Source organism: Camelus dromedarius, chromosome 13 (genome assembly GCF_036321535.1).
Source record: "Camelus dromedarius isolate mCamDro1 chromosome 13, mCamDro1.pat, whole genome shotgun sequence".
Taxonomy (NCBI): Eukaryota; Metazoa; Chordata; class Mammalia; order Artiodactyla; family Camelidae; genus Camelus; species Camelus dromedarius.
Window position 1 is genome coordinate 53,053,162 of NC_087448.1, and position 27,354 is coordinate 53,080,515.

The 27,354-nt window shown below is 35.2% G+C and overlaps 1 protein-coding gene across 1 annotated transcript in view; it reads left to right on the forward strand.

Annotated features, from left to right (window-relative positions):
- GTF2F2 (general transcription factor IIF subunit 2) overlaps positions 1-27,354 on the forward strand; it is a 121,296-nt gene that overhangs the window by 86,107 nt on the left and 7,835 nt on the right. Inside the window, exons 6-7 of the mRNA XM_010980855.3 lie at positions 13,682-13,781; positions 21,691-21,834. Coding sequence (XP_010979157.1) covers positions 13,682-13,781; positions 21,691-21,834 — 244 coding nt within the window. The remainder of the gene's footprint in view (positions 1-13,681; positions 13,782-21,690; positions 21,835-27,354) is intronic.

The window sequence follows — 27,354 nt, forward strand, 5'->3', positions numbered from 1 at the left end:
ACATGGGTAATATACCCAATATTTTATAATAACTATAAATGGAGTTAACCTTCAAAAACTGTGAATCACTATATTGTACACTTGTAACATGTAATATTATACATCAACTATACTTAATTTAATTTTTTTAATTTAAAAAGTCATAATATAGGTTTGGGTTTTTTTAGTTCACAGCCTTTGTTTTTATGAGATTGGAGTAAGAGTATGTGGAATGCTGGAGAATTTAAGCTCTTTGAGATAAGTCTGATTCTAGCATTAATCTATTGCACTGTGTTACAGAAGTTCACAGCCAGCTTTTATTTTCATTCTTGAATGTGAAGTTTAAATTCTTGAAACATATGCAGAAATATTTTCGCACCCCTTTATTCATGTTTTGATAGAGAGAAAGTGATACCATATGTCCTGAAACCCCCTTCACAGTGGGGAGTCTTAAGCAGTGAATCGATAGGGAGTCCTCCTTCCTCCCTTTGCCATCCTAAATGATAGTCTAAGTGACTCTCACTCTAACATCACTATCAGTACCACAGCAGCTGGTCCTAAATGGAGCACTCTCTCTTGAGCCTAACCGCTCCTCTGATGTTCCCCCCCTGGCTTCATTTGGTTCTAGTTAGCAGTAAAATCTCTCTTCTTAATTTTTCAAAGGTTGCTAAAACAGCATATTAAAATTTACCTCATCTTTTCCAGAATTCTCTCTGAATCTCAGCCCACGTTTATGGCCTTTTACTGCCAGATATTTCGCATCTATTACTTCAACGTTTATAGTTTCATGGAGTCACTAATGAAGTAGCCATTTGCTTAGTCACCATAGCAACAGTGTCTTGGTTGGTGTATGCCTGGGTAGCTTCTTACAGTTTGACATGATACGCAGCTAATATTTCTGATTTCTACTCAGAGACAACTGGAATTTTGCAGAGTGGTATTTTTAAATTTGCTGAATAGAAGTTGTTTGATTCCACTGTTGTCTTGGCACCCATCACGTAGTCACAGGATCATAGACATTTTAATTTGGAAAAATGATTCATACTTGCATTATATATCACAGTGACTGGCTAGAGAAACATTGAATCTATCATCATAAGCAGCTTATTTAATCCCTAACCTAAATATTTTTAGGAGTAAAAGAAAGTGATCAGAGGGTAGCATTTGGGGCTGCTTGATAATCTTGGGTGCTTAGCTTATTTAAACCATTTTAAGTAATTCCGGTTATAAGCCTTCAAGTTACAGTATAATAAATACGAAAATTGGAAAGTATTTCTCATCACGGTAATTTTTCCAGCCTTCTGTTACCCGATTTCTGTTAGGTCAGCCTCTTTGAACCACATTACCTCATTCATTTCCCCGCCTACACATCCACCCTCAGTTCTCTCAGTCACTATTGAAGCTGACAGTTACATAAATCTATTTTCATTTTTAAAATGTGTTTTCTTCAGATTTCACATAGTATAAACATATACCTTGCAGAAAATACACGTTCTCTAATATACATTATTTGGACAAGACAGCATAGCCTGTTTGTTGTGATAGAATTCACAGTTTCAAGAATCTGATCTCATCTTAAACGATACAAAAATTATTGCTGTACCATCTGCTATAAAATACGCAAAGGCTCACTTTAAACCACCAAGTTCATTTCACACCTAAACTGCTTTCACCAGTCACACTCCATACTTTAACCCCTTCCTTGTATGTGCGTGAAACCCACAAAAGCCCACTTCCCTTTAATCATCTGTATTCTTGTTTTGATCTGCATAAAAATACAGCAAGCTCAGATCCTTACTGATTTCTTCCTTGGCTCTAAATTTTGAGCCTGGAGAAACATGGACAGATTTTAGAATGTGTTCATTCAAATATATATATACACACACACACATATACATACTTTTTTTTTTTTTATACTTTTTCCTGCCTAACTCAGTTGCTGAATGAATTGTTCTAGGAGACCAAGGCTGTAGGGTCAGTTGCTATTTGAGCATATTACTTTGGATTGTCCTGTGGATGCAGACTTTGCCCTTGCCTTCAGCTAACAACACTGGAGGGAACTGGGGGAAAGCTTGGTATAAAAGCATTACCACAACTGGAAAAAAGCAACATTTACAAAGATAAATGACCCAAATCATATCAACAGTTTAGCACAGTAAAATGGATTTTGTCCATCCTTCTTGAATATGAATCATGACCATAAGTAGCCTGTATAATAATTTGTATCATCCATGCATGTTGATGGTGCAGAAAATGTTTTTATACACTTGCTTTGGGCCCATTATAGTAGTCATTCTATGACTAATGAGAGCTACATGAAGAAGAGCCTGATACCCCTAATATTTTGTAGCAGTTACAGGCTATAAAATAAGTGACTAAAAGGTAAAGCTGCTTTTAAATAAAGCTAGCAGTGCAAGTAAAATGGCACATAGAGTCTAAATCCATAAAGCATCAGGACTGTTTTTGCCCATGTCTTGTTCTTAGAAACCATTTTCCTATATGCTGTTTATTATCTTTGTACTAAAACCAGCTATAAAAAAAAAAACACCTAGATTTGAATTGAACAAGGTAGCATTTTATATATTTAGAAAACCAGACTGAAACATTTCTATCATGCCTTCTTCCCTCTGATAGAAAGAAAACATTATTTTAGTAACCTTATAAAATCATATATTCAGTTCTTAATAAATCTACCCATAGGCTCTATGTAAGAGAAAATTTGCATATTGGCCAGGTAACTTCATGTCAGTGTTCATAATTCCCCACCAAATGATACCAAACCAGAAGCCTACTTACCCATCAGTGGTTAAGAAGTTTTGGGAGCTTACAAAAGTGGGGATTGAATGTCTCTTGAGAGGCAACATGAACAGACAAAATTGTGAAAATAGAAAACCTTAATGTAATCATTACTCTCACCACTTTAAGTCAGTATGGTGGACATATGAGCATTAGTGTTTCTATTATGAAAGTGAGTTAATTTTATTATATTAATGGTAATTCCTAGCAGTTTTTTCTAATTTTTAAAGAATTTTATCCACAAAGGTAAAACCTGTGTGAGACTTTAAGCTCTCAAAACCAAATTCAGCTTTAAAATAATGAATACATTCCAATTCTTAATGAAAAGAAAAGGCTTTTGCATTCTGTTTATTAAATACTTTATGATTAAAGTATTTTTAATCAAGATGTATATGATGTGATTCGATAATATTCAAGGACTTGACAGTCGCCAGTACATCACATAGAGCTGCCGCAGTGACTGCTAGGCCCACAGTTCTGTCTTCCAGTCATCCTCTGAGTCACACACATCACTGTGGGATTCTGTGGACTCCTGTTGTGCATGAAGACTCCATAAGGAAGCAGCAGTCAGTTACTTAGCTGAATGGGAGAGTTTAAGCAGCAGGAGCCCCTAGAATTAGTACTTAAACAACCCCCTTCTGTTTACGGAAATAATCTGGGAGAAGAAATGCATGGTGGAATCTGGGCTGCATGAATGAAATGGTGATGCCAAGAAGATCTCTAAATGCTGTCTAAATGGATCCATCTCACACAAAAGTTTATGGGGATCAGTGTAGATAAGTGTTAGGCAAACTATTTAAAGGATATAAAAATCTAAACTAATCCTTAGAGATTACGGGCAGAAAGGGACCCAAGTGTTATTTCGTAATGCCTGAAGGCATTAGCCTATTTGGCCAGTGAGGTAAAAAATGCATATGAGATAGTCTACAGCTATATGGAAAATCTAGAGAAAATCGACTAAAAAGATCAAAGAGGTGAAAAATAGGACACTAGCCTAAGTAAAATAGATGTTCACAGCAAAGGGAAGAAGAGGAATAAGGCAGTTTCTTCCTTCACTTGCACCCACTATGCAGTTTGTCTGGAGGTAACCCTCCCTTTCTCCTGGGAAGAAAAATATTTAACCTGCTTGAATCATGTTTTATTATGACGAGAAAGATGGGGAAGGATAATTTTTGAGACTGTTTAGTTTTAAAATGGTCATGAGTTATCTGCGTAACAAAGAGACGTTCTGTTCAACTGCGTTTTTCTACTTTCGTTAAACTCAGTCACATGTTCTAGTTACTACTAGTTGAAAGTCATATATGAGAGATTGATTTGAGTGCCCTAAGATTAAACCCCAGAATATTTTGACTACATCTAAAATTTGGTGAGTTTTAAAAATCTGATATAGTTACCCCAAACTCTGTAAGTTACCATACTTTCAATGTGTCTTTTCATGCTATGGTTAAATTAGTATTAGTTCTAATTAGCACTTCCATGAGCTTTACACATTTTACCTGCAGCTGAATGGCATTTAGAAAGAAAATTTCTTATCCTTGAAAACGTCAGAGGAGATCAAAGAAAGAGCTTTTAATCTGATGTAGCCAAATATCTTCCATCAGAATGAAGGATGAACACAGATTCCATAAGTCTTCCTTTTAAAATCTAATCAGTGAAGCTGTTAATTATTAAAAGTTGTGTTTATTTAAATAAAATGACTTCCATACATTTCTGTTTAGTATGGCTACTTGAATGATTGCAGTAAGTACAATAATAGCTAAAATGTACTGAATGTATACTGTGGGACAGGCCATTTACTAAAGATTGTCTCATAAAGATTACCTCACTTATTTCTGCTTTTATAATCCTTTTTTCCTCCCCCATGAGAACACCAAGGTGTTGAGGAGATTGACTAACTTGACCAAAGTAACACATAGTAATAGAACTGGACCTTAAAACCAGAGTCTGGTTTCAGACCCTGCCATACCATGGTATGGTACATTCTTTCTAAACTAATAAGCATTATTCAGAGTCATTCTAAATACCATAGGGTTGCTTTAGTTACTGATTTTTTTTTTAATGCAAAATTATCAGCATGAATCTGAATACAAAAGATAAGTCTTTTGTTGGTTTTTTGAATGCAGTTATCCCTGGGTATCCACCTGACATTGGCTTCGGGACCCAATGTGGACACCAAATTCACAGATGTGCAAGTCCCTTACGTAAAATGGTGTAGTACAGTTGGACCTTGTTATCCATGGGTTTTGTATCCTCAGGTACAGAAGGCCGGCTGTACTAAATATTGTTTCTAGTCCTTTCGATAGGTAAGCTTTCACCCTCACCTCTTGGAATCATACCAAATTGTTTAGGCTTTTTGCTTCTCTTGGAGTATGGAGAAGGGAAATAAAAAGAAAAGTTCTTAAAAATAAAACTTAAGTATTTTTGTCATTCATCATCCATTGGAGGTTAAGGTAGTTTCATTTCTAGCATAGAAAAGAGTAGCTACTTGGTCATGAATTGAGCAGTAATAAATTGTCCTTGATGAATTAAACTTTTTTCCTCATGTGTTTCTACTTTATGCCTGCACTAAAATATTGACTAGAGTATTTAACAGGAAAAGCATAAGCAGTAAAAGGTTGGTTTCTTATATCAAATACTGTTGCTTCCTTCTGCCCCCCACCCCTTCCTCCTTGCCTGTTCCTCTTCTTCCGTTTCCCCATCATATACACACCTATATTGGAATCCAAACTTTACAAGGTGAAAAACTGTTTGCTCTCATAAGGTGGTATAAGAAATCATGCCTGCCTTATACTAAAGAAAAAACACATTGCAATGGATAAGTTGTAAGTGACCAAAATTTATAGTTATTTGAACAAAAACTTCAGGCAGTGCAAACTTTAGATATCCTTTTCCTTCCCAGACTCATATAAGAACGAGTTGCAGGTGCTGTCTTCCTGACCCCCTTCCTTCAGTTGGGGCATCTGTAGAACTTGAATGCAGCCAGAGCGCTGGGGACTGGGAAGTGATGCGGCTGCTTAGGCTAAATGAGCATGCCTTCAAGTTCAAGATAATAAATAGACTACATAAGGAAAGAATATAAGAGAAAAGGAAATTGTGTAATGTAGTAGAAATGTTCTGGCCATCAGGTAAGATACTTATCTTTTGGACTGTCGAATGGAGATTCTGTGTTGTCTAGCTAACAGGTAAATAGATACTCTCTGGAATGTTGATGATATATGTTCTTCCTGGAGAAGTGAAAATTTGACAAGGGATTGACAGTCTTACAGTGTTTCAGTGAAAAACAAAAATTAGGCAGTAATTAAAAAAAAAAAATCAAGACACGTGTAAAGTGTCTTCATTACAGTCGTTTATTTTACCTTACTCAGCACATACCAAAAACCAGTGTTGATGGCTATTGTTTCTAACAAAAGTCTAGCAGAAAAGAAAGCCCAGTGTGAGTCATCATTCTCTCACCAGGTGTGGGCCCCTTCTGGACAACTTGCTAGCTAATAGAATGGACATATTTTCTTAAATAGCTGTAAATATTTTAAATTGGGATAGTATATGTTTACTGACTTGAAAAGACATCTGGATTGCTTCATTATATTTAAGATGCAATTTTGATATAAGTGAAGAGCACTGGACAAGGAATCTTGATTTTTCCATCCCCCTCTGCCTTTGACAAGCTATGTGGTCATAGGCAAGTCACCCTTACACTGGGACTTAATTTGTGTTTGAATTATATTATTCTCGTAGAATTCTACTGTGTTAAGTCTTCCACTAAGAGCTGTTAGGAGAGGGTGGGTATATAGCTCAGTGGTAGAATGCATGCATCCTGGGTTCAATCCCCAGTACCTCCATTAAAAAAAATTAAAATAAAATAAAAGAGAGGGAGCTGTTAGGATCATATGAAATTGCTAGTTTAATAAAAGCCCAAAACAATCAAATTTCTGTATTATGTAGGAGATATTTTTTGACTCTTAGTCTGATGCACCAGCTGAAATGCACTCCCTTAAGAGCAATCTGGGAGAGTCCAGCAGCCAGTCATGGATCTCAGGAGGGCAGCGTGGGACTGGATCTGGAGGGAATTGCTGGTCCTTCAACAGAACTGTCTAGTCTTGACGCCAGTGGTTATGACGCACTTGTGCCATGGCTTTCCCATTTCTACTTACAACTCTTAAATCTTTGCTGCTGTTTTGCTTAAAACAAAACACAAAAACCTCTGGGATATAGTGGCCTGGTCTAGCTAATGTTCATGTTTTTTGGTTTAGAGGGATTTTTTTGTTTCGAGGTGGAGGAGGGTTGTCCTTTTGGAAAAACCGTATTTGTTGGCAGTGTTTAATAAATGATTTCACATAAAAATCTGACTCTGCATTTTTCCTACAGATTAACAGTCAGCTAGTGCCAAGGCCTTCCTTGTTGCCCACTTGGGATCGAGCCTGTTCTCTATTTCCAGTTCCCCACGGCCCCCATATCTCCCTATTACATTCTAGTTTACTTGATGGACCTTTTTAGACACTTGCGTTTGTGATTCTCCTGTGCTGTCCAGTACAGCTTTTCTGCAGTGATGAAAGTGTTCTGTATCTGAATTGCCCAATATGGTAGCCGCAGGTGGCTACTGAGCACTTAAAATGTGGCTGCTGTGCCTAAGGAACTGAGTTTTTAATTTAAATTGATTTAAATAGTTGCATATTGCTAATGCCTGCTATATTGAACATTGTAAGTAAATAATGGAGGTTTTTCCTTTATTGGATATTTCCTACAGAGTGAAAATTAAACCTTAATACATATTACAGTCTCTTCTCTTAAATGCCAAATCTAAATGTTAGCCGACATTACTGTAAATCTTGCGATTTGACAACCAGAATGTCAGCTCTGATTAAATGCAGCCTAAAACTTTGCTTCTTTTCATCCTTTTTTGTTCCTCACTTATTTATTCAACACGTTTATATTGCATGCCCATTCTCAGGCTTAGGGATATGAGCAAGATCCCTGCTTTCACAAAACTACAAGTAATTAACAAATATTTGTAAAAGCCCCTTAAATTACTTAATTTTAATAGTTACTGTCTATAAACCTAGTAGTCCTGCCAGATAAGGATATAATTTGATTACTTGTCAGTTGCAAGAGCTAACGTTTTTTCAAATTCACATTCTAATAGACTAACATGTACCACTGTGACTATTCCTCTGAGAAGCTCTTTTTGTCCTATTGAAACTTCCTGTAAATGTACTGTCTTAAAACTAGGCATCATCAGAACTTTTTTGTGTTAGTTGTGATCAGCTCAGCAGACACCTGGTTATTAGCTCACGTGGCCTTTCTCCCAGCCTCTGTCCACCTGCTCAGCTGGCCTTCTTCCTTTTTAATCTGACTTTGGGCCAAGCACTTCTGGCTCTTGCTTCTTCTTGCTGGGAGACTTCTCTCTCTCTCTCTCTTTCTCTTACCCTGCTAATGTCAGCCTCCTCCTCCCCCTTGGGAGGCACGGTTTACCTCCTTCACTGCTTTACTCTTTCCCTTTCAAAAATGAAGTCAACATCTTAACAAAATACACCTTCTTTTGTAAGACCTGTCATTTTAAGAATAGCATAAATTGCAATCAAATGTCGCTAGAACACAAAGGACAGATGAATGCTAAAATAATGATATTTACGTTATAAAATGACTCCTACTTTGGCAGTTCCTGGTGAAAACATTTGTTGTTCAGTGTTTTTATAGTTGCTTAATTTTATAGTTGATAACCAGATTAGCAAAGCAGTATTACTTAGGGTTTTCTGCTTAGGCATGAAAATAGTCTTCATGTATAAAATCAGGCATTATTGTGGTTTGTTAATATGGGATTTGGCCTTTTCCTTTGTGATCTAATTGTCCAGTAAAGGTGTCATTTGTTCATTTGCTTAACCAATATTTATTGAGTTACTTTTGCATAAGAAGCACTGTACTTAGTGAGGTAAATGAGGGGTCTGTTGACTAGAATTTGTAGACCTCTTGTCAGCAATCTGCCAGCAGCTTAGAGCAATAGAATTTGGCTTTTTTCCATTTTGTTAAATCTTACTAGTGTTCATCCTTTAGAATATTTGGGGGATGTTTATGCTATGTGGTTTTTTTTTTAATGAATTTTATATTTTCAGACTATACTAAATGCTTTGAGAATTGAATTCCCACTATAATACGTAAATCTTAATAAAGTATAATGAAGGTCTTTAATTTTAGTAAGAGTGATTATGGACCATGATTATAGCCTAGTGGCTAATGATATTGACTTAGTAGGATTTTTTTTTCAGTGTTGTAAAGGAGAATATGTTCTTTCCATGTGTGTGTTATAGAATTGGACTAGTTGAAGGCAGCTTGATGAATATTGAGAAGAAATATTTTTTTTGAGGTATAGTTGATGTACAATGTTATGCAAGTTTCATGTGTGTAACAAAGTGACTCAATTTTTAAAGGTTATGTTCTATTTATAGTTATTATAAGAGAATCACTTACTTTGAACTAAACTCAATGAGCTTTTATTGAGGTGTTATTCTGTTCATATGGCCTTTTTGGAGACTGTATAAGGGGACTTTATTGTTTTAGGGACTGCGTAGGTTAATTGCTTGAAACTTGGAGTAAGAAAAAAAAATTTTTAAGTTCCAGTTCTGTTTTTGCTTTCCTAAAGGAAAAAATGAGATTGAGATGATGTAGGTAAAGCTTTTAACACTGTTTCTAGCACATGGTAAGTGCTCTTTAAATGTCTATTATTTGTTATAGTCTTTTTATTAGGGTTTCAGCTCCTTGGTCATGTAGCCCTTGAGCTTTTTCTTTGATGGTAAGAAACAGGAGATAAAGCTGACTCTTTAAATAATAGTTCTAGAAAGACTGGTAATTCAGTGAGTCCTTGTCTTCCAAGAATGTGGACATATATTCTAAGTTGTCCTGAAATAGTGGTAGTAATTAGCACCGTTTTTTTTTTTCAATGGTTTGTAAAACAGGGCCTGGCTGCATCTAGATGATCACAGAATAATATTTTTCTATTATTATGTCTTGAAAAAAACACCATCTTCTAAAATTGTCTGCAAAAATTAAGATCCATTTTTTTAAGTGGTTGAAACAGTAAAACTTGTAGCTTCCTCCTAGTTCAGCCTAAAGTATCTGTATGTGGTTTGCTGTTCACCTTTACAAACCAAATATTTCCAAATTATATTACTTTGTACAAGGCCAGCTAAACCTTATTTTGACTTTGAAGGCATGTTGAGGTCAGTGATGTTTAATTTGGTGCATTGTTCACTGGTGAAATGGAGTTGCAAATTGTTCTGACACTTCATGAGATGTTAAATGAATTATTTAGTGTTAAGTAAAGAACTCTGCTAAATTATTTTAAACTATTCAGGTTAAAGTATTTTAACATTAAGCTCTTTTAAAATATGTTATATTTTCAGTCCATAGATTAACCTTTTGAGTTTTGAATCATAACATATCCTCTTTTAATTAAAACCAAACCCTTGGAGTTGACTTTTTAAATGTACAATAAGAAGGTTAAATTTTTATGTGAGCACTTTATTTTTAAGAAGTTAATTCAGTGTTTTCCTTTATATATTTAAAAGATTAAATACTTTGACGGTAAAAATGGCACGACACTCTATGGATGATGAAGTTGTGTTAGACTTGAAAGGAAAGTATTCCACATGAACCTGAATCAAGATGCAGTGGCTGAAAATAAACTCTAGTATAAGAATGTGACAAAAATAAGCTACCGTTTATAAAAACGCACTTACCTAAACAAACTGAAACTCCGAGGAATTTTCAAATTGTGAAATAACGGGAACAATCATGTAACATGGAAGGAAGAAGCTAGCACATACCTCCCTCCCTGAAAGTCTCATAAGATCAAATTATGGAGCGAGATGATTAAAACAGGAAAGGTAATTTATTGGCAGCATAACAGATACATTACCGTTTAGAGGCCAAACCCCTAAGAACTGATTGTATTAAGGGGATGGGACTAAGGTTAGAACACAGACAGCTGTTCAGAAACAGGCTGCCACTTAATTATGGTTTAGTTTTGTTTTTTCTCAAGGAGTTAAACATGCTTAGTTCTAACTCTTTGTAAACATTCCTCTATCTGTCTTCAATCACTTTTTTCTCTCTAAAGTTTTATTGAGACACCCTCTCAGCCTGGAGGAGTCATTTCCATCCAGTCTTTTTTGCCTCACCTCTTACAAGCATGAACTGTCCTGTTGCAGTTAACCGTCAAGATTAACACCTTGGAGTTAATCTTTACTTCATAGCAGCATGCAGTCAGTTGTCATACCAACCCCCTGTCCCTCTTCAGTCCTGAAGATAATTATAGATGAGCATTTGGTTAAAGCAAGTCTTTTTCTTCACTGAGTCAAACATAGGCACCCAGTAAACACTTGCTAGATGATTGCCAGTAGGAGACTCCTTCTAAAGCCTGGTCATAGCCTAGCTGCAGCTCAGTGCCGCCGTGGAAGGACAGTGGAATAAGCTGAGAGATAAGCAGGGCCTAGACCCAAGGGACATGCAATCATGAGAAGGAACTTGTGGGTCACCCGAGAACAGCTAAGAGGCCATTGAAGGAGTCTTAGTCCAAGTCCATCTTTAGGTGAAATCTCCTCTATCTAGACCTCTAGCTAGTGCTTTCTTTGTGGTTCATAGAAAGTATATTTGGCACATGAAAAACAATCCAACAAAGTACTTATGATTGTTGGTTACATATGCAATAGGTTTCTAAAGATATTTCTAGAGTACTTTTTTTACACCTCATAAAATAATGATTTTATGTATTAAAAGGATACATATGGATTTATAAATAGAAGAATTAAAATAAATATGTTTCAATACAGAAATGACTATATTGAATTTGGGGATCATAGTAAAAACAAAACATAGTGTTTATAGCTTTCAAATTAAAAAAGCAGTTGGTAGATGTCTTCTGAGGAATTTGGTATTATATACCTGAAATTAGGCAGAAATAAACAGAGAAATAACTTCATCCAAGGAATTAAGTAATAATGTTATGAAAATAGATACTTTTTATATTGCAAGTTGTTGCCTTTGAAGAAATTTTAAATGAAAATTATTTTTAGTTCCTATTCTGTTGAACCAAAGAATTTAAAGTAATATGTGATGTTCAACATGTATTACTTGTAAATGACCAACATGTTTAAGGCTTTCAAACCAACCTTTCAGGAAACAATATTGCATTTTCCTTTAAGAATAATTCCTTTCTGATTATGAAAGTGCTTATTGCAGAAAATTTTTTAAATGAATTTTAAATGCATTCATTCTGATCTCTTTCTTCCCATCTTTCATGTTAGTTCCAATTTCTTTTTTTTAAAAAAACCTGTATGTATCAATTAGGCAATTTTCTAACATGGTTCTCAATTTCTTTGCTGTGACCATTGCATCCCACTAGTTCCTTTTGGGTTCATTTTACTTCTTGCTGTAATAAATCCTTGAGTAGTTCTCTCAGTGAGGATCTGTGAAAACTTTGTTTTTGTACAAAAATACTTTTATTTCACTCTTACTCTTTAGTTATAATTTAGCTAGACATGGTTGGCAATTTTTTTCCTGTAGTGCTTTAAATATATTCTTGTATTCTGATATCTTGCTGATGAGAAGTCTAAAGGTACAATGATACCTTTTGTCATTTAAAAGTACTCACTTTGGAAAGCTACACCTTTTTCCCCATTAAAATATTTTTTAGATTTATTCTGCTCATATACCAAAAGAATTAATCTAATTTTTAAAATAAGAAGTAAATGGTTGAATGTGAGTCACTAAATATGGTAATATTTAGTCCTAAACAAAATCTCCTAAGATTGCTCTTTGAATATATAGGTACTAGTTAAATATTATGTTTTATGATACACTATATACATAGTATCATATATTTATTTTATGGCTCTTTTTCCAAAAGTGATAGTTTTAGTTATATTTTAATTTAGATGGGTGGAGTCCTACAATAGTTCCAGACCAGTGCTGTCCAAAAGAAATTTCTGTAATGGTGGAAATGTTGTTAATCTGCCCTGCCCAGTAAAGCAGCTACTGACCACTAGATCCTACATGCTGATATGTCATCTTTTTTTTTTAATTGAAGTATAGTTGATTTACAGTATTGTACAATATTGTGTTACTTTCAGGTGTACAGCAAACTGATTTAGTTATATATATGTGTGTGTGTGTATGTATTCTTTTTTTATTCTTTTTCAGTATAGTTTATTACAAGATAGTGAATATAGTTCCCTGTGCTATATAGGAAATCCTTGTTGTTAACCTGTTTTATATATGATGGTGTGCCTCTGTTAATCCCATTGCCCAATTTATCCCTTCCCCCTTCCCCTTTGGGAACCATAAGATTGTTTTATATGTCTGCGAATCTCTTTCTGTTTTGTAAATAAGTTCATTTGTATTGTATTTTTTAGATTCCACGGATAAGTGATATATATTCTCTTTCTCTGTCTGACTTACTTCATTTAGTACAATCATCTCTAAGTCCATTGATGTGTCTTTTTATCTACTTTTATCTCTTATCAGATGAACAGAGGTTTTGAATTAATACCTGAATTAATTGGTTAGTTTTAGACCATATAATTTAAGATGTTTCATTTTACATGCAGATCTTTTCCGGAAATGTAAAGCTAATTAGTAACTTTGTTTTAAAAGTTAAGGTTTGACTGTACAGTATAGGATTAGAAGGAAGTTGTAGAACTATAATGAGATAGTTTGTATGTTTAACTTATGGTCTGGTTTCTACATTATAGTCATATACAGAGAGTGTGTTTTTGAAGTATTAAGGCTGGTATATCTTCTGAGGTTACTTTTTTGTATATTAAGTATTAGTTCCTGAGTAAGACGAATTAGAGGAACAGCTCTTCAGGTATCACTCTAATACACAAGTAAGTTTGTTAATAATGCCTCTGTTTTTCAGATTACAAATAGAAGAATCTTCCAAGCCTGTAAGGCTATCACAACAACTGGACAAAGTTGTAACAACCAATTACAAACCTGTTGCTAATCATCAATACAATGTAAGTCTTCATGTCTTTCTTCATTCTGTCCTGTCTTTAACATCATAGGCTCTTAGGTTTTGAAAGGACCTCAGTAGTCACACATCTTGCTTGAGGTGCTTGAATTATCCAGACTTAGTAAGGAATATAACAGTTTGCCAAGTATATAGATGGTGTTCACTCTGAGTCCTAAGTAATACAGTGAGAAGGCAGCAACCATCAAATAATTCTTGATAAGCTTTTCAAAGAAATAAAACCATTTTTCAATATTTCTAGTGTTTTAAATTAGTAAATATTAGCTTTATTATTTTTTCTATTCTTGTGTAACTGAGGGTTTTTATTGTTTTAACAAAAAAATGTAAAGGTCATGAAACAATGGGAATTTTCCTATCAGTTATTAAGGTTGCTTTGCATAGTTTCAGCTTTCACAGGCATTTTTACAGCCTCACACTACCATGCCAAGTGAGAACTACCTGTTTATATATATATTTAAATCTTTTTTATTGAATTATATCTTATATATACTGTAAGAGTATATTCTGTGTGTGTATGTATGTATATATAGATATGTATATATACACAGATTTACAGTGCATGCATGTATTATATACATATTATGTGTACTTTGTGCCAGGCACTGTTGTAACTACTGTAACTACTACTGTTACCCTTATTTTACAGATACAGTCACTGAGGCACAGAGAGGTTAGCTTACTTGAGGTCACATAGCCAGTAATTAACCAGTATAGTTGTTGAACCACGCAGTCTGATTTAGGAGCCTTACTTTTTTTTTTTTTTAATTGAAGTATAGTTGATTTACAGTATTGTGTTTCAGATGTACAGCAAAATGATTTGGATTTTTTTTTCAGTTCTTTTCCATATTAGGTCATTTTAAGGTATCAGATGTAGTTTCCTGTGCTATAGAGTAAATCCTTATTGTTTTTCTATTTTATGTGTGGTAATGTGCATCTGTTAATCCCATACTCCTGATTTATCCCTCCTCCACCCGCTTCCCCTTCAGTAACCATAAATTTGTTTTTTACTTCTGTGAGTAGGAGCCTTACTCTCAATGATCCATGACACAGAATAGTATCTGCCAAACAAACTGCTTTATGATATTTGAGTTTCTTGTGGTTATTTTATGTGAGAGGTAGCAAATGCAAATACCTGCAGGGCCAAGCAGGCATCTTCCTGAGCAGAATATTGAAATTTAAGAAGATAAAAGGTAGGGACTTTGATGAACTGGAGTCCACGTGCCCCTTCTAAAGACATTCAAATTTTAAAATTCCTACACTGTGTGGATTAAGTCAAACAAGTCAAAATTCAGCTTATCTGCCCAGGCTTCCATTTTATAGCCTCTGGTTAGGCAAAAGTAAACTAAAGAAGAGGACAGGCAAGATCTAAGTGGGGCAAATTTAAGTATCAGATAATCCAAGAGAGACATTTTTGTGTTGTCCATTGATTGAGACAAGTAGATGGAAGTCTACTTCTTTGTCCTCTTCTGTTCTAGTCTTTTCTTCTCTTAGATGAGCATGCATAGAACTTTCTGGAGCCAGATGGAGATAAAGAAGTAAAATGGGATACATCTTAAATGTCTTGGCCTTTCTTATCATCAATATGCTTCTCCTGTAGCCCCTGAGTATGCTTTTTTCTCCACTTATGGGCCAGGCTTCTGTATACAGTTTCTACTCTTGTGTACGTTTTTATTGCAGTGAGGGTAAGACAGATCACACTTTCTATAGGCTATAAAAAGATATAACCTTTTTGGAAAGAAGTTTGGTAACTTGTGTCAAAAGCCCTATAAACAGCTATATCCTTTGGTCTAGCAGTCTTATATCTAAGAGTTTATCATAGTAAGACAAATGCCCAAGATGATACACAGTAGTGTTTCTCTCTATTGTTTAAGATAGGAAAAGATCAGAAACAAAATATCCAAAAATTAGTTTAGTTCAGTACTTAAATAGTTGTTTTTTTTTTTTGATGGTATGTGCAAGAACCTAATTTTTTTCTTTATGAAATCGTTTTCAATTGCTGGAATTGTCACCATGAGCATGTATTGTCTGAACTGTTACAGTGGGCAGTAAAGCTTTCCTGTTGGAATGGGAAGGGGACAAAGCTAGGGAAGAATGTTAGTGCTTAGCCACAACAGTGTCCTACCACAGTTATCTAAGATGTGTCTTCTCTCAACAAAAAATATTTTTTAATGCCTTCTTTGTGCCTGAGATACCTACTCTTGGTGAACCAAATAGATAAAATGTTTGTCTTCAATAAGCTGTCACTTCTTTCTATGTCTCTGGTCATGCCTTTTCAGACCCCCCATTGGGATATAATCTATCGCTGTTTCCTTTGACCTAGTGGGTCTATATTTGTATATTATAATTGTTTTTTCCTAAATTCCACTACAAGGGTCACTCTTGTTAAACTGCCACAAACCATCATTTCTGAGTCAAAAGAAAAATCTCTCTTTGGTCAGTCAAAGCTAGCACTTTTGCCGGTATCAAAGCTCTGACCTCTATCTAATTCATATTCAGAGTGACATTGACACTACATCGACCTGGCAGGTATAGAAGATAGATTCTAAATGTCGTATTTTTAGAATAGCTTTCTTTGTTCTCTTTTTACTACTAAAATAAATACAAATATATTGTATTCTGAACTCCTTGTTAGGACATAAAGCTATCATATCCACTTTCAAGACTCTTTTTAACATTAAGTGACATTTCAGTTCATGGTTTCAACCTTTGTTAAGTTTGTCATAGCGTGAATGAGTCATTAATATTAATGTAATTACAGTGATGAGTCATACAGTAATCTTTGATTAACAAAGGTTGACTGTAATCTACCACATCACATTACTTGAAGGTTTAATGATTTTTCCCCCCATGGGAGTATATCAAAATGGGTGGAGTCACCTGCATAGCTTTTAAAAGTATATTTAGTATTATAATACCAACTGTAGGAAGAGTATAAAACTTTTGTTATTGTTGTCAGACAGGGACATTTATTTTTAAAAGATTGAGAAACATCAACATAGTTCATTCAACAAGAATGATTTAGAGGTTTTGTAATCAAGATGCTCAATAAAAAATTTTAAACTCAATATAATGTTGAAATATTTTCAAAGTTTCGCCAGGTGGAGCTATATAAGCATGAAGCCCTGTATTTCATTTTTTAACAATTGAAATTCTTTGTATGCAATTTTCAGGATAAAAATAAGGAAAAATATTTTGTACGAAACATAAAAGGGGAGTTGGAAAATAGTGTCTGTATTTGTAAAACAATATCCATACATTTGATCAAAAAGAAACCACTTTAAAAAAAAAAAAACTGTGTTTACCCCCAGAAACCTTTTCACTCACCTATGGCACCTAGATAAATTGGCATATAGTATATATGATCATCTCCAAATATTTGAACTCCCACATTGTACATGGAGCTTTTCTAAACATTAAATTCAAATTTACCTCTTTGGTTCACAAACTGGGATATAATACCTACCATTCTTGCCATTCAGAAAGCATTTTTGGGGACAAAAAGAAACATATGATTAGCATCATCTCTTAGAATACTCCTTCCTTGAAAGCTTGGCCATGAAAACTCTCCCCGGTCTAGGCTGTGACCTGTCAGGTTTCTCCCTTCGTGGCCTTTCCTCTGCCTTAGATCATCATTAAGTTTGTGAAACATGAACCAGTTCGTTGTAGGTTAACATCTTCCAGAGAAGGTTTTTTGAAACATGAATTTTGTGAGAATCTCCTTGAAAAAAAGTTATTTAAGAAGAATTGTGTGTTAAAAGAACATGTAAATTCTGATTATATCCCCTTCAGAATTGACACTGCATTTAATATACTTAAGTTGGGAACCTCTTGGAATTTATTTAATCCTGCATTTTGCAAACATTTGAGCATCAAATTCCCCTTCCCCATCCCTTGGGGTAGTAAAAACAAATTATGGAAAGTAATGGTTGTCACAGTAGGGCCCATTGAGGGGGGAAATGATATTGGAACTCATATTTTTCTTGGGTTTTGCCTAACAAAAATATTGAGCTTTAGAAATATTTACTATGGGGATTGAACCTGGCACCCTTATGCAGTCCCTGTGCTGGTCAGTCGTTTTTCATTAGAAGAGTAGGAACTGTACAACACAGAGAGGTTGGCAGCGGTGCTTTCAGCACCGCACGCTTTCATTTGTTTTCAGCTTTTTTAGGTTTGGTGCTAGATTCAAGGATTTACAGATTATAGTATCTGTTGTTAACTCAATCTCAAAAAATGAATAAATGGCCTTAAAAGATTCCTGCAAAGAAACTGTAGATTCGAGATAATACTACAATAAAGCAAACAAGTGAACAAGGAAGGGGGAACACTGAAACTTCTAAAATCATCTGTTTATCAGTCCCTTTGTGAGGTAGAAACAGTGATGATGTGCTCAGACCTGGCGAGAATTTGACCCTTCCAGAAAGGAAATTATCACTATCATTTTAAATATGGCTTGTGATACCCTGTCTTTCATGATGATACTTAGAATCTATCATGGAATCAGAAACAATGCCAGATATTTCAAGCAGAAAGGGACTTAAAGTAGGGAATTGGTTACAGATCGTGGACAAATACAAAATGGAAGGGCTGGGGTTGCAAAAGCAAGAAGAGGGTTGGTTACCAGAGATGAGGAAGCTGGTGCTGCCTGGGGGCTTCCACAGCACAACAGAAAAACTCTCCCTTCCTCCTGCTTCCCTTCTCCCATTGGCAGAGCCCCAGCTGGAAACAGGCTGGCAGGTGCATCTGGGAAGCGTGGCCTACAGGCCCCCTGCTGCCACCACCACAGCCAAGGCCAGGAGCTGAAGGCTTGTTGAAAATCAGTTGACACAATAACCCTTGACCTTTGTGTTGTACCTTATGTTGTATTAGCTTTTGCTGATTCAAAGCTATCACAGTTTGCAATTCAGTTAAAACCGAAGCATTCAGAACATGAAGACAAAATTAAATTAAAACTTACTCTTAAAATAATGTTTTATTTTTATTTCATCTCCTTAAATTTTTTTGTGTATGCTTTATAAAAATCTCCATGCATATTAATGCACTCTTACATTTTTATAATGTACAATAGATACTCATAGAGTTCATGCTTTAAATTTTTTGCTGGTAGAGCTATATAATCAAAATATAGAGTCAGCTGACATATAAGATTCCTTTCAACTCCCTCTATCTCAGATTGCAAGTAAGGGTGCTTCTGTATGTATGTTCTGGTTGGCTTTGTGGACAGCATCATCGAGCCTGAATAAATGTCACAGCATTCTTATACATGGTCCCCAGTCAAATGGCCTTTCTCATAAGGAGTCCCTTTTCTTATAAGGAATTGTGTCCTCTGTTTTCTAGATAGTGGTTCTCAACACTGGCTGTACACTAGAATCACCTGGGAAGAAAAATAGCTCCAGAGATTAATTGTATTGATCTAATGTAGAAGCCAAGTAAAGGTTTTTTAAGTTCCCTAAGTAATTCTAACATTCAGTCACTGATCCAAGGAGACAGGAATTTTTTATAGCTCTGCCTGCCATCTCTATTGGAATTGGGAGCAAAAATGATCCCTGGGAGGAGACCAGGAAGTCTCTTTCCACTAAACCTAAAATTATTAAAAAGAATTAGTATCTTCTTGTCTTTGTTATCATCCTCTGCTCCACCAGCTTGGAAAAAATTTTCTCTTTCCCTTTCTTCCTGGCAAGAGCTCTTGGTCTGAAAGTGATAGAGAACTAGAAGAACTGAACTAGAAAATAATTCTTGGCAGGAATAGAAGTGCTACATAAAAGCTTGAGGTAAACTCCCAGAAACTAAAAAGAAAATTTTCTCTATGTATATACTCTTTCCTTCTGTGTGGCAACTGTGTTATTCTTCTTAAAGTTGTTGGGGGTTTTTTGTTGTTGTTATTGTTGTGGGGTTTTTTGTTTGTTTTTTGGGCGGTGTTTGGTGTGGTATTATTTTTTTTAGGTGTATGTATAAATCTGGCATTTTGCTGATTAAAATGGTTGCCTGCAGGACTGTATCTAAAGGCTTTTGGGCAATATTTGCCTACTGTATTATATAGTATAAGAATACAACATGCTTTGTCCATTTGAATTTATACACTAAGGACTGATCAACTCTAAAGAATTAATCTCCTCCCAAAAGATAAGGACACATGAGGCAGATATAGAGGCATTGGGGGTAGGGGAATCTTTCATAAGGATTTAAAATGCAAACCATGATATTCAAGGCTGTCGTGCTCACTTCTAACATTAAAATAAAAGCCTCCACAAAGACTGCTTTGACAGAGCAATCAAAGTATTTCTGCAAACAACAATCTAGAAATTTACAGACATCTGTATTATAATATTTTAATTGGCAGTGGGTGGCATTTATAATTTTAGTCGGTGATTAGTGTTTCAGTAATGACAGTTGAATACCGTGTCTATACCACATCCACAATGGATTTTCAACATTTAATTGCATTTTAGTCTAGAATAATTTGTTTTCTGTTTTGAAAGTAAAATTGTATATGACAGATTTTTTTGGATTGTAAAAGTTTGTAAATGGAGACTAAATTTAAAGTTCTTTCTGAATTGACATTTATTTCTATGCAGCTGGTTATGCAGCAGTCTGTGGTCATTGGTGGCAAATATAAGAGCAGTAATTAAAATGTGTATAATGTAAAAGCTATTTCCAGTCTAATAGCTATCCCTCTAATATTTTGTGGTGGCTGCTAACAAGTGAGGTATCTGACTGCTTTGAGTGTCATTTCCTTATAATGCCAGTGCAAAACAAAATGCCCAAAGGGAAAAGAGCTAAAATGAGAAGAAATAATTATCTCAGAACAATAGTCTTCTCCCCAACAGGCTAGTTCTTATCGTTTGTACTTTATTTGTAGAATTAATTTTACTTGTAATACAGAGTTGTAAATACAATATTAAGATTACCATTTCTACACTGTTTGGCTTGAAAAAGAAAAGTTACTTCAGGGACCTTAGTTTTGTCAAAATAAAGTGTTTGTAAAAAAAAAATTGAAAGCTTAATCAAGTGACATGAATGCATATAAGTTGCATGTTTTCAGGAAAGAAGGTAACTTGGCAAATGTACACGTCTCTGGATGCTAACACTAGGAGAGTTTGTACATTCTCTTCGTGCCACTGCTTTCTTCATTTTATGGAAGAAACAAGTTCAAGGAGGTCACCTGAAGAGAAAAGGCCTCCTGTCACTGCCAATGTTCTTAACTTTTTACGAATGCTTCCCAAACTTTTCATATCTGCCTGCCCTTAGGCCTCTTCCTGCCCTGGAAAACTCTAGTTTTAAAAGATGTTACCTACCAGACTGTATTTTGGGTATTTAGAAGTTTGAAATTTGCGAATTTTAGCCACTATCTATAAAAATAGGTAATAAAAAGTTTCTTCTGTATAGCACAGGGAACTATATATTCAATCTATTGTAATAACCTTTAGTGAAAAAGAATATGAAAATGAATACATGTACATATATGCATGACTAGTACATTGTGCTGTATACCAGAAACTGACACATTGTAACTGACTGAACTTTAATTTTAAAAAAAGACCCAAAAAACAGAGAACTGCAAGTTAGGCTTTCTGATCAACACGAACTAACCAGTAGCCAGGCTGAATTGATGCAATTTCAGAAAGGAAATGTTTTTTAGGGGGAAATGGACACATTACATACAGCTTTAGGAAGAAATGAAAATGGTTTACAGATTGGCATTAATACCTACTTGGAGCCTTAAAGGTCTGAGGAGCCCTGGGAGCGGTGAGGACCCCAGGTTCTGAACAACTGTTCTTTGACCTATTGTCTTGCAACTTAAAATCTGATAGTCATGTGGAGGACAGAAAAGAGACTGCCTGTGTTTCAGAGTGATCATGTTAAATTGATTCCTTCTTTTTTTTGCTGTTTGCACATAGATTGAATATGAAAGGAAAAAGAAAGAAGATGGAAAACGAGCTCGAGCCGATAAACAACATGTTTTAGACATGCTCTTTTCGGCTTTTGAGAAACATCAGTATTACAATCTTAAGGACTTGGTGGACATCACAAAACAGCCTGTGGTATGTATATGCTCACATCGATCCTTTAAGTGTCCTGCTTAATTAACACGGCTTTACTGAAGAGAAGTATGTCGTAAATGATTACGTTCACTTTCACCTATGCTGATGTCAGGTTTTATGTCAGCACAGAAAAGATGTCTTAATTTTCTTTTTTCTTTTCCTTTCTTTCTTTCTTTCTTTCTTTCTTTTTTTTTTTTTTTTTTTGTAACCTTGGCTTCATTGTTTAAATTTTAAATACTTTTAATGTCAATAGTCCCATATGAAGAAAAAGTGGATTTATCCTCCTTTTGACTGATCCTTCACACTAAACGTGAAGTCTCTTTGTTTGTATCATTTCTAGTCTTTCTTTTGTTCCCCTACCCCCTCCAAAAAACTCAACTTTTTTTTTTTTTTTTTTGAAACTGCTTCATAGAATCACATTCTTTTAAGAGTCATACTGGTCTTCTCGTGATGAGTGCTTTTCTTGTGAACTGTTCTCTATTGGGTTTTTTTGTTTTGTTTTGTTTTTTTAAAGATTCTGTCCAGCACTAACATTAGATCCTTTTCAACTTGTTACTACCTCACAGTGCTTGTTGAGATTGTGTTTGGGTTGGCCTAGTCTCCATTTTTAAGGAAAAATTTAATAAATTGATATCTTAGAGAGTTTTTTTGTTCTATCAGTGATTATTTTTTATCACTTCTCCAGACTTTGGTGCCTGTTTGCTAATAACTTGTGTTTCTAATCCATTTTAACTGCTGGTGACAAGTAAGGGATCTAAATGGTTTCTCCAGCCTTTGAGTCCCATTTCCTTACACTTAACTTTCTCACACCTAAGGTTAGCAAGTATCCAATGGAATTATAACAGTATTTTACTTACAGATTTTTAAAAATTAAATGGAAACCCCTTTATTTTCTGTCCTCTTGCCAAGTTTCCTTTATCACTTTGTCCACTTTGCCAAGATACTCAAAATAAATTCATTCCAACTCCTCCTAATCTACTTGCTTCAGAATATGTGTCAAGATAACCAGTTTTGTAAAATATTTTAACATAATTAAATTACTCTTTATTAAAGGACTTGCTGTATTTCCTTCTGATTTATTCAAAGCTTTAGGAAATGATTTCTGAAACTTCAGTATTGATGGTACAGGTTCCCGTTTTCTGTAGAGATTTCTTTGCTGTTAAACTTCATCTTTTCACTTTTTCATTAAGAAAGAAATTTGAATTCCAAAAGATCTAAATACTTTTTATTTTTTTACCAGAGAAGAGGAAAGTGCCCATGTGGCAGTATTATCAACTCATCTTAATGACTTCACTCCATTCAGCTTCAAAGCCTTAGAAACAGCATTCCAGTCTAGATAAGAAATTTGAAATGGAATAATTTATAAGCTAAGCTCTGTTTCTTCTGGTTTTAATGAAGTTTATCTTTTTATTTTATATATACATGAAAAGGCCATTCCAGAAATTCTGAATACAAACAATATATCCTCATAGAATAACAAACACACAAAATTAGATAGGGGAAAATAAATGTTTGTAGAGAGATATTCAGATAATACTGGAGAAAGCAGTTCCTTTGCCTTAACATGAAATGGCATTGTTTTTAAAGTTTATTCATTTTGCATCAAAGAAAAGGGATAACTAGTAATTCTCTCAAACTGGATTCTTCAGTAAGTTGTATGTGGTGGAACTCAATGAATCTCTTACAGGGCTTCTTAATTCATGGTCAGTAGATGGGCTTTAGGAGATACAGTGGTCTCCTGAAGATGTGCAAAATTGTGTGGATTTTTCCAGGGAACAGATTTATAGTTTATTTCAGATTCTCATAGAGAAGCCTGGGAGCCTCAAAGAGCTTGAGAACCACTGATACAGAAACTAAATTATTTTATAATAGCTTTATTATTTAGGGACTAAATTGCCTCAGCAAGCATAAGGCTTTTGAAGGCAGGTTTGTATATTACTTACATCCCTAAATAGTCATACATTCCACAGCACAAACATAGTAGGAAGTCAGTAAATATTAAATGAACTGATTTGAGAAAAAGGAAATGGTCACATCCTCCGTATTTAAGGACGACTATATTTTCCTCAGATGGATTTTGATAGGCCTCATGTCGTTTGTGGCAGGAGTCGGGTACAAAGAGCTGGCCTCAAGGAAGCATGAAATACCAGAGCCACAGTTATCCTTGCCTAGAAAAGAGGGCAGGAAGGGGTCAGCATGGATCCCCATGTTGCCATTTATCTCAGTGGGATCCAGAGAAGTCGCTTCCATCCCTAAAATTGAAGGAGTTGCACTGGATAATTGTTGTGATCCCTTCCAGCTCTTAATCTGTGATCCTCCCCATCTTCTATTTCACCTCCTCCTCCTCTCCACTTCCCACTCACATTTGAATTGAACTGGCAAAGCCCATTGACCTAGAAAGAAAGTGTCTAGAGCCCAGCTCTTCTCCATGTAGGAAACTATTATCCCTTTTAAAAGGTTCACAGTTTATAAGCCAGTCTGTACTAATGGTCATCATTATATTCTTACTAATTTGATCTTAGTCTAAGCAATACCAAGAGAATGAAGGGACCCACTGTAGCGTGAAGATGAGTGATCCAGGAAAGATGCCTCCTGGTGTGATAGAAAAAGCATGAGATTAGGAGTAATAGGATCTCAGTTCAAGTCCCAACCCTGCCATTTGGCCAAATAGTCCTAGACAGGGTACTTAAATACATTTAATGTTTAATACGTTATTTATTTAATATTTAATGTACTTAACATATGACACATGATATAAAATTTACCTATATGTTCAAATTAAATGTTCATAATAATATACTTTGTAAATATGTTTAAAATAATACCTAGTTTATAGGATCCTTGTAATAGCTAATGTTTATGAAAGATACATTGTCAACTGCAAAGTATTTTATATTTATTGTTAGTATTAGTAAACAAATGCTTGAGCCCTGTGTAGATGGGAGAAAAGAGACTTTAATCAGTTCTTTAGTATATGAATTTAATGACATTCTCTCGTCTTCTGATGGCCCCCAGTACCACTTTTGATAACAAGTTTCTAACCATGAAGTGTGTCACTTTAACACATCCTCTTTGTTATTAACACTACTACTGTATTCTTAAGTTGCCATCTGCTTTCTGACCTTTAGAATGTCATTCTTGACATTGTGAATGTATCTGAAGTATTTTCTTGTTTTTCCAGTCCCTTCCCTCCTATGTTCTCCTTCCTAAAAACCTTCACATCTACAAGCAAAATTATTGATTAGAGAAAATGCTCTTAGGGCCAGCCTTTTCTGTCATTCTCCAGTATGTGACTTGCATAAGCAGTCAGAGTTAAAGTTACTCATTAAGGGCAAATAAGCCAATTTTAAAAGGCCAAGATCTGGTAACTGATATAAAGTCAGAAACATGGTGTCCATTTAAAGGAGTGTTTTTATGGAGTTTAAATTTTGGTTTTTTTCCCTCTAAAGTGAAATATCAGAGGAAGCCTATTATTTCTCTCCTGACAGCCTTTGCTCTTTCACCTTGAACGTGTTATGTCTAGACTTTCTTCGTATTTTTTTTTAATATCTGTAAAATAAAAACATAACAGCATTTCCTTCAGAAATACAGACCATTAGAAACTTTATGTAATTGCTCCTTTGAAACACCAAACTGCCAAGACTTGGACTTTGAGCCCTAGCACACTGTTTTCTAACCCAGCACCCATTTACCAGTGCTTCCTCAAACATACATTTCTGTTAAAAGTGTTATCAAAAATCGGCTCTGATTATAACTGAACCTCTTCTCTTCATTTCCTTGTGCTCTAAATCCACTTAATTTCAGGTCAAGATTCAAGGAAATGTATCTTTGATTACTGATGACTCCTTCTAAATCAGCAGTCCCCAATCATGTCAATCTAGTGGATCATTTACTTTTTAATTCAGAATATATAATTGAACAGTTTGCATGCTTTTATAGAGTAAGTTCACATCAACAGGAAAAACTAGGCAAAGATTTACATGGCTTTGATTTTGAAGCAGCTTGATGTCCATACTTCAAGTTCCCCAGCACTAGATAATGCTCAGCCAGCCATTGCTTATTTGCAAAGTAGGCTTAGGCTTTGCGAATAAAGCTGATGCAGCAATAAAGTAATCTTAGCCTGATCCTAAGGGTTTGTTTCTAGACAGGCCTAAATAAAGGCTTGATAGAAATAATTTAAGTGAAACTTGGCATCAGTAAGCTATAAGAAGATAGGCTTTTTTAAAGGAGAAAATGGCTAGAGAACTTGATACACTGAGCATTTCTCCTGACAGAAGGTAAAATTTTATTTACAAGTGTTTGCTCTTACAGATCTGTGAATTGGGTGGAAGTCTTTCAGGTGCAAGAAATAGAAACTCTGTTCTTAAACAAAAATAGTATTTATTGGCTCTTGTAGTTGGGAAGTTCAGGAATGCACCTTGCTTTAGACATGCTACTAGTATTATTTAGTTAGAAATGTCCCTTCCTTCCCTCATCATTCTGTCTTTCTTGTGTATTGTCTTTAAGAATATCTTGTTGTGTAGCAGTCAGAGTGGCCTCCCGAAGCACCTCTCAGCTAGCAACTTCGAAGCAAAAAGAGAATATCTGTCTTGGTTTTTCCAGTAAAATCCCAGGGAAGACTGGTGGGGTGGTATGCCCATTTCTGAGCCAAGAAGACAGGGTAAGGGCAGTCTACCAGCCAGGCCCACTGCCTCTCCCATACATGTGCCACACTGCCTGGTACAGAAATAGCACCTGCTCAGAGTTAACCATTTTACTGTTATCACAAATTTAGCCTATTGAAAACAGAACTCTTGATTTCTACGCCCCTCCAAAACCTCCCTGAGATTCCTCCATTTCAGTAAGTGACACCACCATGCCCCAGGCTGCTCAAGCCAGACACCTGTGCTCTTGTTTTCTCTTCATGGTATTTACATATATTACACATTATGATACATGTGTAGCATATTTATCTATTACAGATCTCTGACTCGGGATCTAAGAGGTAAAAGCAATCTTAGAGATAATCTAGTCTAAATTACGGTCCCAGGGAAGGGAGTTGCCTAGTGGTTTGAACCCACCTCTTACCACATTGCCTCTTCTTTCAGACACATGTATACACCTGTAGACAAGCAAGGAAGATATTTTTCTGACACGAGGAACCCCTTTTTAATGAGGGGGAAAAAGCTAATTTCTCAGGTAGACTGCTTGCAGATTTCTTTACTATTAAGAATCATCATTGTTAAATCTAAGCCAGGTACATAGAGAATGGAATCTAAGCTTTATCTTGATTCATTCAGTTCCTAATCCAAAGTAAAATAGGTGTTTTTAACGTTTGAAGCTCACTCCCAAATTTACTACTAAGTAAGTGCTGATTTTATCATAATGTTTTCCTCTGACATATAATTTCACTGTTTTACTTGGTTCCTTTTTGCTTTTTTTCCCCTGAATCTTCATTATTTCCTTTTTGATGACATATTCCCCTTCAGTTCTCTCTTCACTTTTCCTGTAACTGTAAGTTTTTATTTTTGAATGGTACTA